Source organism: Strongylocentrotus purpuratus, unplaced genomic scaffold (assembly GCF_000002235.5).
Source record: "Strongylocentrotus purpuratus isolate Spur 01 unplaced genomic scaffold, Spur_5.0 spur5_scaffold_15, whole genome shotgun sequence".
Lineage (NCBI taxonomy): Eukaryota > Metazoa > Echinodermata > Echinoidea > Camarodonta > Strongylocentrotidae > Strongylocentrotus > Strongylocentrotus purpuratus.
The window spans coordinates 34,374,897-34,387,072 of NW_022145600.1; the positions used below are offsets into that span (position 1 = coordinate 34,374,897).

The 12,176-nt window shown below is 35.9% G+C and overlaps 2 protein-coding genes across 2 annotated transcripts; one reads left to right on the forward strand and one right to left on the reverse strand.

Annotated features, from left to right (window-relative positions):
* Positions 1 to 200: 200 nt before the first annotated feature.
* On the reverse strand, positions 201 to 8,382 carry LOC575803 (ribose-5-phosphate isomerase). The gene is made up of 8 exons (XM_030986295.1): positions 8,133 to 8,382; positions 7,153 to 7,213; positions 5,618 to 5,733; positions 3,539 to 3,603; positions 2,449 to 2,517; positions 1,896 to 2,037; positions 1,206 to 1,308; positions 201 to 413 (listed from the first exon to the last, which is right to left on the reverse strand). The coding sequence occupies exons 1-8, from the start codon at positions 8,307 to 8,309 to the stop codon at positions 325 to 327; spliced, it is 822 nt and encodes a 273-aa protein (XP_030842155.1). The 5' UTR covers positions 8,310 to 8,382; the 3' UTR covers positions 201 to 324.
* A 22-nt stretch (positions 8,383 to 8,404) lies between these two features.
* Positions 8,405 to 11,044, forward strand: LOC762611 (protein FAM136A). Its single transcript, XM_011662807.2, has 3 exons — positions 8,405 to 8,639; positions 9,515 to 9,646; positions 10,410 to 11,044. Exons 1-3 carry the CDS (start codon positions 8,532 to 8,534, stop codon positions 10,602 to 10,604), a joined length of 435 nt encoding a protein of 144 aa, XP_011661109.2. The 5' UTR covers positions 8,405 to 8,531; the 3' UTR covers positions 10,605 to 11,044.
* The last annotated feature ends 1,132 nt before the right edge of the window (positions 11,045 to 12,176 follow it).

Below are 12,176 nucleotides of genomic sequence, written 5' to 3' on the forward strand. Positions count from 1 at the left end.
TGCACTCGTTTGGCCAGGAGGGATTGGACCTCCCTGCGTGGTCACTGACAGGTGGTCATCTCATCAAATCAGCTCTCAATTAACATAAGAAAAAGGGGACCATGGGGGACCAACTGATACCGCTTAGACATTGTTTGCTATATAGAGGGCGCAAGAAACTACAAGTAGTGAAGTCCCGCTTTAAGACAGAATATTTTTTAAATTTCTTCTAATGGAAGACTTGGATTGAATACCAGCTCATAAAGAAACTCATAATGGAAAGTCTCTCTTCCTGAACAACTAGATTTGTACTAAGAGCCTCAAATGTAAACACAGCTGATGAACTTATGGGTCCTGAATCTGAACGCTCCCATCAGCCATTCCAAAGTATGCCCTCTTTGCCATGTTGATGAACAACCCTGTATCTACCACACCTGGTTGAAAAAAAAATGATGAAAGATTGAGAAAGATGGTGAATGTTTTTTGTTTTAATTGGCTATTTTCATAACAAACAATCAGATTTTAATAAGAATATCAAAAGAAAAAGATTGAGAATGATGGTAAATGTTTTTTTTAAATAAATTATTTTCATAACATACATGTATGATCAGATTTCAATAAGAATAACACTGCAATTTTTATGATGTTACATACAAACACTATTCATCTAAATGTTAAACCTTTCTTCCAAATTGCCCTACATTGCACATCTCACTGTATCATTAATATATTTTTTTTTAATCAAAACCAAAATTAACACAAAATGAATAGCAATGTTACTCATTGTGTCTTCAGTGAATACATACAATATGATAACAACAAACTTGTTTTACTAATAGAAAGATACACAGTAGCCTGTTTGCTCTTTAATACAACAACAACCAATGCCAACAAAAATAATAATATGATCCTGTTTACTAAGTGTAGCATCACTAGTACTAATACTTCTGGAGGGTCATGCAATCATATCATCTTAGCTTCAGCCTGGCTACCATCAGGTGCTCAAGCATTCATGGATTTTCTTCTTATGAAGTACCCTTTTACTTCACCTTAGTGGAAAGTGGCAAAATGAAGATCAATAATGTCCTGCCAAAGGATATTAGTGATTTGGTAGAGATTTGAATCCCAAACCTTGTGCTTCATAATCTGGAAACCTATACACTAGCCCACAACATCTTCAGAGAGAAGAGTTCTTAAACAGAGTTTAAAATATAATGATGACATACCTGGAATCATCATAAGTTCCCTGTTGACTGTATCCCACTTCTCAGGGTTCTTATCAAACTTCCAGTCCAAGATGAAATTGCCGTTATCCGTCACTACTGGACCCTGCAAAGAAGAAGTACAAGTTTTTTTAAATAGTTAAAGTGAAAACACACAAAGGAGTAAAGTAGTAAGGTTTTATGCATTACAGTTTTATTTCATACCATTTTTTGGTCACTTTGAAAATATGCAGAGTACAAGGCTGTTCCAAACGGCTCTTAAATTTTATTAGAAACTAAAAGTGCAGGAGAAAGAGAGTATTTTCAATTCATCCCTGTGTTTGTATTGGATATGCCACATATATGTAAAGGGCTAAATGTTTAAAGAAGAAAAGTCGACATTGAAAAACCAGATGTAATAAAATCTTTCTTGACTCCTGTGGCTGTTATTTGTGGCTTCAGTTATGAAGGGTTATGTCGCCCTCTACTGTAGAATACTTACAGCTTTTGCTTTAGCCATCCTGAGTTCTGGCGAGCCACCAAATTTGGTCTGAATTGTCTTGATGACTGGGCCACATACCATTAGAAAACAGGTATATTCAAGATGTATTTTTCTGAAACTAAATTGTTTTCTTCACTACTATGACTATTATCTATTTGTTTGGTTTAAATTCTAGACGAGAGTTATGCAGCCCCCTGGTGCAAAGAACTTACAGCTTTTGCTTTGGCCATCCTGAGTTCTGGCGAGCCACCAAATTTGGTCTGAATGGTCTTGATGACTGGACGATAGGCCATGGGAATGACTTCGATTGGAATGCCTTTTGTCCAGTTGATACCTAGATCTGATGACTGTTTCCTGCAGTGAAAAGTTTCAGAAAGATGGAAATCTTGGAATAAATAGAATGGTCACATTACTTTGGAGTGAAAGTGTACTTTGAGACATCATCTCTGAAAATTATTCAGAGTTGGTGATCCTCCTTTAAATAAAAATATCTGAGTTATTGATGGTTGATCCAAAAAAGTATTACAAAAGTGGCAAATGTTGCTAAAGAACAGTTAATATGTGGAAATTTCTGTCAAGAGTCCATACTAAAGAACATAATGTGTTTTATATATTAAATAAATCATTCTCCACAGTACTTTTCCTCCCTGTGAAATTGTGTCTGCAAGGGAAATTTCTTCCAGGTGGAAAGTTTAACCCCCAAAGAAGTCATCCAGTAAATTTAAATCCATCTTATTGAAATTAGTGAAAGTGTGATGTACTTACCTGTAGTCTGCTATGACAATGAATGTATTGGCATTAGCAGCTACAATCTTTTCTTGTGTCAGGCAGCCTCTAAAATAAACACAAAGAAAATGGAAAAGTAAGTTTTTTAATCCCTGTACTGATTAACATTAAAATAGAGTTTGCATAAACTAAGACTTAAACTGTATTGCAGTTTTAAGGTACTATGTCCCATTTGCAGGCCAAAAAAATGAAAAAGTTAAATTCCAACTGCATTTGAAAGATAATACTAATTTAGAACTTCCCTAAAAAAGGTGGGGCTTGAAAATGTCTTCAAGTGGGAAAATAATGACTATTAGTTGTCAAATCGACTTCAGGGCTATAGAGCCCAAAAGTAATAGTCTTGATTTTCAGACAATTGTACCGAATGGTCATATGTTTTATGCTGTGCAAAGATTCAATCAGTTTAATCTTGGCCATCACAAGAAGTGGGTTATTGATGTAGACAAATGCTCATGTACCCTGCACAACTCTTTTCATGTATGTTATTACCAAAGAAGAAAAAAAGCCAGTCAGTCACTCAATAGTGTCTGACAGTGAAGTCTAGCAAGTAAACGGGTTTCCTTGCATAATTTGAATATGAGGACACTGCTAATGTTTAAATTTCACAGATAGGACATACATGACATATTCATAATTCCTGTAAAGTTCTACAGAATTTGAGGTTGGTTGCAAAAGGGACATAGTACCTTTAACACATATCAATTTTCCTTCAGTTTTCATATTAAAGCCATCATAATTGTAAATTTGTAGTCACATTACAAGAAAGGAATGTTCACAGGTTTAAAATTTCCTGATGCCTGCCATCTTGTAAAACATAAAAATTCACAAACTGAATAGAAGCACTTTAAGACATAGAGGTATACATTTTTCCTTGGGGGGGGGGGGGGGGGGGGGGGGGAGGGAATTTTTGTATTATTCTATCAATAGGGGACTGGTTCTTACTTCTTTCTCATCTCATCCAATACTTGATCTCTTGAACTTTGATAATACAATGGACATAAATATATTTAAAAAATATTCTCAATTGGAAGATAAGCAATATTACTTGAAGGAAGGAGTGAGTACTTACCCACCACCTTTAATACATGTCAACCCACTATCCACTTCATCAGCACCATCGATAGCTACATCTAGCTGGGGTCAGAGGTCAAATGAAAACAAACATTCCCTTTACAATCCTCATTAAAAATCATATTGACTTAAATTCCAATATTTATTACACCTATCTAGTTTCAAATTATTTCTGACAGCGATCATGAATCTTTACTTTTGCATGCTTTGTACCTTTTAACCCTTACTGTACTGGGCTATTTTGAGTACCCCGTGACTGGGGGGGGGGGGGGGCTGGGAGGCCCCCCCCCCCCTATCCCAGCCCCTCCCCCCTATGATTTTGGCCGTCGAAAGTCCGATGAGCGCGAAAATTTGCATGTTTGTAGATATTTACGTAAGGAACAAAATGGTATAATTAGTTTTTTCCTAATATGCACATTTTTGTCGTTATAGCCTAATTAATTATGCAAAATGCTAATTTTATGCATTTAACAAAAAACTCTTCATATTTGTCTGTAGACTTGTGAAGAATGTTGAAAATGTATTGAATAACTGTTTCCTTCATCTCAAATTCATGAGGTTACATTATTTTTTAAATAATAATAATAATAAATTTATATAGCGCAGCTTTTATACAAAATATATTCAGCATAAGTTAATTTGCATAAATTATGAATATGCATTCATGAATATCAAATCTAGAAATATACAGGGAACTAGAATCTTTACAAAAATTGTCAGACTCCACTTTTGAATGTTAATTGAAACCCATTATTCCTATGAAACTGCTTTTCTAACATAAAATGGTTATTTTGATGTAATTAATAATGCAAATTTATGCAAATTTGATGCAATTTTCAAATATTTAATTTCTTTTGTATTTTATTGTTTTTTATTTCAAATTATATCTATTGTTTCATTTCTAATAGATTCTTTTGTTCTGGAATACATCAAGTTACTTTGAGAAACATATAAAAGCAATTTGATATCAATTCATAGTATTCACATTTCTGCTTGTACATGAATATATGCAATTATAGCATATTTTTGATGACATGCGCATACTAATTGTTATGTAACACCTTACAGGTATATCCGATTTCAACAAAAATGGTATCAAAATGTGCGTAAGACTTGAGGGGAAAAAGTCATGAAACGACAATTCAAAAATCCAAGCGATTGCGGCGCAATCTCCGAAAATGTCGAGGGGGGGCCTCCCAGCCCCCCCCCCCCCAGTACAGTAAGGGTTAATAGCTTCTGTTTATTGTGTGATTTCGGCTTTCATTCTTGCTGTTTATTGTGATGAGTGCAAGTTTAAAACCTGAAGTATGTCAATCTCTGCTACTCTTTCAAGAATGTATGAACAAAAGAAAACATGAAAATAAATTCATTTAAAGCTACAAAGATCATTATCCTGTTTTACTTGTAACACAATCAAGGAAATTACATATAAAAATTAAATTTGGATATCTATGCCAAATTAAGCTTTACTGCTCCACCAAATAAAACAAATAATCAAAATGAGACCCTAGTCATTTTTTGTAAAATTCAGAAAATATAAAACCAATTGAAGAATGTCACATTTAGAATTTTTTGATCTGGGCCCCATTTCACAAAACTTGTCATCAGTGAAAAACTAGTAAAATCCTTGCTTCTGATAGGTTATCAGCAGATTTGTCACTGATTTTTTTCATTTGTCATTGAAACAGGCTTTATGAAACTAGTCCTTACACTTGAATTGTTGGTATCTGTTAGTGTTGAGCCTGCTGTAAGTCTGAGAGCAAACAAAAGAATGTCTAGTCAACACATGCCACATTCCCATGTAATGTATGGAGCTCCATACATTACATGGGAATGTGGCATGTGCACTATGAATATGACGAACAAAGAAAGCGGACAAAATATACAGTTCCTCAGGTAGACAAGGGAACATCCCTTCACTGCTATTATGTAAAAAGGTGAATATGCATGTGACACCTGTTCTACATAATAGCAGTGAAGGGATGTTCGTTTGTCTACCTGAGGAACTGCATATTTTGTCCGCTTTCTTTGTCAGTTATGTTCATAGTGGTGTTGACTAGACTAGAGGTTTACTTACCTCTGGTGTTCTCTCAAGGTCACTCAGGGTCAGCCCATTCTCTACGATGAGCTGCTTGGCTTGGAATGATGTAGGTACACATGTCACTTGCAGTTTCTCTTCTTTCACTCTTTCAGCTACATTCAGAGAATAAAAGAATAAAAGAGGAATGATAAAATGATAATAACTTTTAAATTGACACCATTTTTATTTCCCAAGTATCGATCCAAAAGGTTAGTCAAGGCACACATAGGAGCATCACTATCCTGGCCGTGTAGTAAAAGCTATGCTTTTGATTCTCAACATTTCAAACACCACTGTACAAAACTCAACTGATTTCACTCAAAATCGGTACTTTAGTGACAATTGATGACACCTAAATAGCAGTAAAACACATTTTTTTAAACTTACTGATGTTAAAAAGAATAATTTCAAAATTCAAAATTTAATTCAGTGTTTACAGCTGCATCAACATCAACATCATTGTGTGCAGTCTATGCAATATTGTGTGGTGTGTATATTTGTGTATAGGTCTAATAATACCTGCCTCACAGCAAGCATGCAGTACTACAGGTCAATACACATTAGCATTGACTCTCTATGCTTTGCTGGAGTGAGTCAAGGCACCTACACAGTTGATCCTGGCTTTAGTCAATCTGCCTGGGCAGGGCAATAAAAGCATTCAAGGAATAACACTTTCTACCAGGTACCCATTAACTAAGCCTGGGTAGAGAGAGGAAACTGTAGATAACTGTCATGCCAAAGGATAATGGTGCCACAATCTAGCAACACATCACACCACTACTAAGAACACTGCGATATAGTGTACTCATTACATAACACATTTAAATATATTTTGGGAATAGCCCAATGGATATCTTTAATATACAATGAATCAAAGTTTACTTAAAATGTAGTTAGAAATTACTTGTACATATATAAGTCGCATTACCTCTCCTTATAGAACTGCATCTACCCAAAGCTAATATAATGGAATGTGACATAGGGAAACATGTGCCCTTCTCACAGCAAGCAAGTACACTTAATTAGGTTTGGACAAAAATACATGCTCTGTTGCCCCCTACAAGGATCTGTTAGTGTTAACCTTTGGCAATGGAATAAAATTTGTATAATTCAATTTTATTGCGGCTTTAACTGATACACATATTATGCAGACCACACACTCATACCAAACTGTTCTGAATACAACATGTATCTATTTTGGCGGTGTATTTAATGAAGAGAAACCAATGAAAAGACATTTGAAACAAAGGTTTTTTTTTGTAAGCGATCCACTCATATTGTTCGATGTTTCTTCTCCATTTCCTATGATTTCACAAAATTTAGAATATTTGCTAATCAAATCGTTGGCACCAAATAAAATCAGACATTTTTTTCTTCTTCTCTTTTTCATGAATTTGATGTCTACCTAAATGGCTGAACAATGACCATGAACTCTTTGATGCAAATTAAGAAAACAATTTGGGAGCCCTCTCCATAAATTTGATGAACCAGCTAGGTCCGACTTAGTTAGCTTTTATGCCCATGATACAAACCTAGTCTTTCAACGGCAAACACAATGGTAGAGCCACTTCCTACTCCCAGTCTGCAGTGGTCCTGAAAATTGAGAGAATTCAAATAAATTCATATTTTGTAAAAGAGATGATAACGATGACAAAATTGGTATAGTGCTGTGATCAAACGTTTAAAGTACAAGTCCACTCCACTGAAATTTGGTTACATTACGAAAATAGCCTATTGTCAGAATTTATACTGCTGGCACTTTCGTTGTGAGGAGCATACCTCACATCCGTGGCAATTTAAATGTTTCGCTCTAAATAACCGAAACAAAAATCGCTCTTAAAAATCACCTGATTGAAGTACGCCCGTGATATTTGGCAGTTTTAACCTAGATTCTATGATTTATTTACAACATGCTATAATTTTTGAAAATTGGATTGGACTTGGGCTTTAACCGTCCGATATCCGTCCATGGCACTATCCGTTTTCAATTTGGCAGTTTCGAATACATTTACAGATAAATATATCAAAGGGGCTGTAGCATGGCATGAGAAATAGATAGGTCTAGGTCTAGAACTAGCAGAAGTCTACTGGTTGACGCCAACTATGTCTTCTTTTGGACAACTGCACATAAATAACATAGGTCTATGGACTTAATTAACTGGGTCAGCACGCTAGCATTCGCGAAACAGACCGAAGTTCTCCTCGGTTTTGTGTATGTTTCACGCACGTAACGTATACTGAGCTGCGGCTGCGTCGTCCGTATATACCTGATTCATTGGCCCGAGTCAGGCCACGGGAAAGACACATACTGACATAGTCTTGTCATGCAACAGCCCCTTTAAAACAGAGAAGAACATGAAAACATGCACATGCATCATCATAGCATGTGACAATTCATTTGTGTCATTCATTGTTTTTGACAAAATAAATGAAAATCATTACTTGTTTTGACAATGTTATCTCTTCAATCTCATTTACTTTTATAGTTTTGAATTTTTATTAGACTGAATACCTTCACGTGGTTGTTGACTGCGGCACATGCTGCAGCCTTCTTGGCCTGGTCAATCAGATCCATTGCTGAGGAATGTCCAACTCCGTTTGTTGTAGCCAGACGACACAACCGTTCTGTAGAAATGCATGCATTCCTGATGCAGTTCTTCGCAGGGTTAATTGCACTGTTCGCCAACATTTCTGAGTGGTTTTAAACAATTAACACGGAAGTGGATCAGGCGCCGAATTGGAAAAGCCGTGCAGGTGCATACAAATTAATAGAATTTGAAAGAACTTGAGTGCGGAGACAGGTGCGCAATAAATCACTTTCCAACATTAATTCACTAGCTTAGGCGGTTAGCCCATGTGCTTTTAGTTAATCAACTTTTCTCGATTGATGAGAGCTTGTTTTTTGTGAAAAATGGCAGATTCCGTATCAGCAGCGTTGCACGAATGCCAGAGTAAGGTTGACTCAGGAATGAAGTCACTACTCAATGACTTAGATAATACAGTTCTTCGTAAATTACAGGTAAATTTACAACGATATTTGATGGTTCTAATTTTACTGTCTTCGGTCCCAAGTGTTGAGTTTGGTGTGTGTCTGGTGTGTGTCGGAATTTTCTTTGTAATTGTAGCTGTGTGTTCCCTAACTCCGGGAAGCTCCAACACCGGCGCGCAGCTGCGCGCCGGTGTTGGAGCTTCCCGGAGTTATGTGTTCCCATCAAACTGGCAGAGTTTCTGAGATTTTCATTGTTTCAGCTTGTGTTAATTATTCAGTTTGAATATCTATGTTTAAAGTACATTTGGAAAATCAGATGTGTTGAGAACAAAGTTCAGATTTTAAATGTTATCAGTAGTCTACTGGGCGCTGGTCCGACAATAAGGATCGTCTGCATAAATGAAGATCGTCTTCGTAAATACTAAACGCGGACGGATGCGTCCTAAAAAATAAGGATTGTCTGCATTTTCGCAGACGATTCATATTTTTGATCGGCGCATTGGCGATGCGAAAAACGATTCCGCGATGATTTTCTTGGTACATTTTACATTGACTTTGTACAGAGACTTTCACATTATGAGCAATAAATCCTCGGGAAGACGGACAAAAAATGCAGACCATCCTTATTTTTGAGGATGCATTTTGTCCGCGTTTATGAGGATCGATATCCTCGTTTATGAGGACGATCCTCATTCTCGGACCAGCGCCACTACTGATAAAGCGCGGCTTACCACCGAAGTTTCTAACTTAGTGCTATAATGTAATAATAATGTCTATATAAATCTAGGCTCGATGATTTTTACTTTCACTTTGTCTTTGGCTTAAACTTTAAAGTTTCATAAAGTTTAAACTTCTCAATTTCTAACATTTAACATATTTTACTGTCATTGTTTTCATTTTTGTAGAAAGAGATGTATCTGTGCAGTGCAAGATGCTGTGATCAATCATCAGGAGATCGGCAAGGATGTATACAGAGATGTCAGCAGCCAGCACAACAAACAGAAGAATACGTGCAGAAAGAATTGACAGATTTCTTAGTAAGAAAGGGTCATTTTATTTCATTTTGACTTTTTAAATTGAAGCAGAAAATATGCAAGACCGAACAAAATCATTCTTTGTCAGTCAGGATATGGTCCACTGAGACCACATCTGGCTTTGCCAAATCGCTCTCCCACATCTGGGAGTTGGAGGAGAGCATGATGGACAGACATTATTGTTTGTTTTTTATAATCCATACAAACAGATTTTTTCTGTCTTAAAGCCCCTCTGAAGTGTTGGGAGCCCAAAACTTGTTTAAAAAATAACTTAAATTGTACAATGATGTGATAGAGTATGTCATTTAACACACACTTCTGCAAGGATTTTCAAAAGAAATGTTTTTGAAGATGAGTATTGATGACATAATTCCATATTTGGGTTTACTGTTGTAAGGAGAAAACCTCAAATTTGATTACCGGTAAACGTATTGTTCAACATCTAGGGTAAAAGATGAACGTGTCCTAAATAGCTTGAAAATCATGTTGGAAAGTTGCAAGCAAACTTTCCAAGGAGAAAGGAGAAATAATTCCCATATTTCTTTCTTGCTAAAGTGCACTTGAGGTATTGTAAATTATTTTGAGATGTAATGTAGTCCGCAAAATTTTGCATGATTATTTTCCAAGTTATCTTGATCATTATCTTGATGTCACAAACACTCTCTGACAGTCCACTATATATGATACTATGGATATCGGTAACATCGGGTTGAGATTATCATATTTGAGCCATAAAGTTGTACCGTCATCTTTGTTTTGTTTTCAGGACCGGCTCCAGAGGTGCACCCTCCAGTGTCAAGATGAAGCCAAGGACAAGATCCGAGACAAGATGTCGTCTGCCGATGAGGCTAAGGTCCGCAAGAACCTCGAGGGCTGCCTCATCAAGTGCGGTGACAAGCACACTGCCATGTTCCCTGCCCTAAACAAGCGATTGACGGACTATGTCAACCAGTTATTATGAGATATGGTGTAGAATAGAGAACATAGTATTCGTAACTAAGCTATTCTACTAATAATAATATAGCACAGATATAGTGAAGAAATAATTATGTTTCATGAAGTAACTTCTTATTTGTTCCTGATAACTGTGCACTATTCGTCTCTAATAGAAAATTGTGTGTGTGTCAAGAGCCAGAAGTGTTAACTCTTTATAAGTATACCGATACGAGTCAACACCTTTCTCGCTTGAAGCTATGTGACTTGTGTAGGAATTTGCCTTTTCTATTGAACATGTTGTGTTTCATGTACATTTTTTGGTCATGGCACAACATTGGCAGGCCATGGTAGACCTTTGTTCATGACATATATACACAGTATTAAAAATTCAACAACTGCAATACCTCTGCACAATGCCATATCGGGAAGTGCATTTTTTGTTTAATTTGAAGAGAGTCGACAAAATGACACAAAATTATATGTATTAGTTCACTAGAACTTGGAGAGACCTTCAGTCCACGATGCCATGTGACTATTGTATGTTGCCTACAAGAATATCGGAAAACCTGTACAAATGAAGTTTCATCTCTTTAGGTCATTTATGATTAACATAGTAAATTATTATGATTGTTTATCATTCACCAGTCAAGAAAATTAATATTTCTTTTTCTTCTATAGATGTTGTCTTGATCAATTGGATTAAGGCTTTTGGAATCTTCAAAATAAAACTTATTAAATGGGCATTTATTGATCATTAGGCTAGCTTGAAAACTCACTGCATCTTGGATATAAATCATTGTGAACAAAAAGAGATTTTTATGGAGCACATGTACATTATTAAACCAAAGATTTTAATATGGGATTGTGGTTACTGTAAATTTCATTTTTTGGATGAAGACACAGCATTTTGATGAGTTGCCAATTTGTATTTGATTGATCACAACTTCAATAATTCATAACTTTCTTATTTTCATTCAGAATTTGCTCAAACTTTCACTCACCTGATTTTCTTATTATTCTGCCTCTATCGAAACAAACTTATTTTTGGGGTGGACTTTCCCTTTAATGATGAGAAACATTTACTGAGCTCACTTTTAACCATTAATAATAAATCACCTGAAACTAGTGATTTCTTGTTTGAGACCCACATGGCCATTCTTGATCAAGCAGACAGTATTTTTGTCCCATATGTTAGAGATAGAGAGTTAGAGACCTGTACTTGATGTTCATATGAATTTTGCAGCATTCCTAGAACTTACATCAGAAGAAATATCAAGCACAATTACACTTCTGATTTAAATGTCTATTCATAATGGGGCACGGAATGAACATAAAAACCCTGGACTTACCCACTCAACATCCAAGCCACACTAAGTGGTAGAAAATGATGGACATAAGAATTTAAGCTCAATAATATCTGTCTGGAGGTTGATAAGAGAATTTGAGATGGTTTGTCACATATCACAACAGTTGGGGGCTGAAAAATACATTTCCCCCATTCCCCATTTAATGCTTCTGATTTCTCTTGAAAAAAAATCCACATCATATACAAAAAAAATATAGAGTAAAGATTGAACACACCATACGATTTTCCATA

Bases quoted from the DNA above. Each gene is read 5' to 3' on its own strand.
- LOC762611 (XM_011662807.2), top strand. From the start codon at position 8,532: ATGGCAGATTCCGTATCAGCAGCGTTGCACGAATGCCAGAGTAAGGTT. The intron at 8,640-9,514 runs GTAAATTTACAA...TCATTTTTGTAG, and splicing joins CAGTTCTTCGTAAATTACAG to AAAGAGATGTATCTGTGCAG. The intron at 9,647-10,409 runs GTAAGAAAGGGT...TTTTGTTTTCAG, and splicing joins AAGAATTGACAGATTTCTTA to GACCGGCTCCAGAGGTGCAC.
- LOC575803 (XM_030986295.1), bottom strand. From the start codon at position 8,309: ATGTTGGCGAACAGTGCAATTAACCCTGCGAAGAACTGCATCAGGAAT. The intron at 5,734-7,152 runs GTTTGTATCATG...CTCTGAATGTAG, and splicing joins GTTTGCCGTTGAAAGACTAG to CTGAAAGAGTGAAAGAAGAG. The intron at 1,309-1,895 runs GTAAGTTCTTTG...TCTTCTTTGCAG, and splicing joins GGATGGCCAAAGCAAAAGCT to GGTCCAGTAGTGACGGATAA.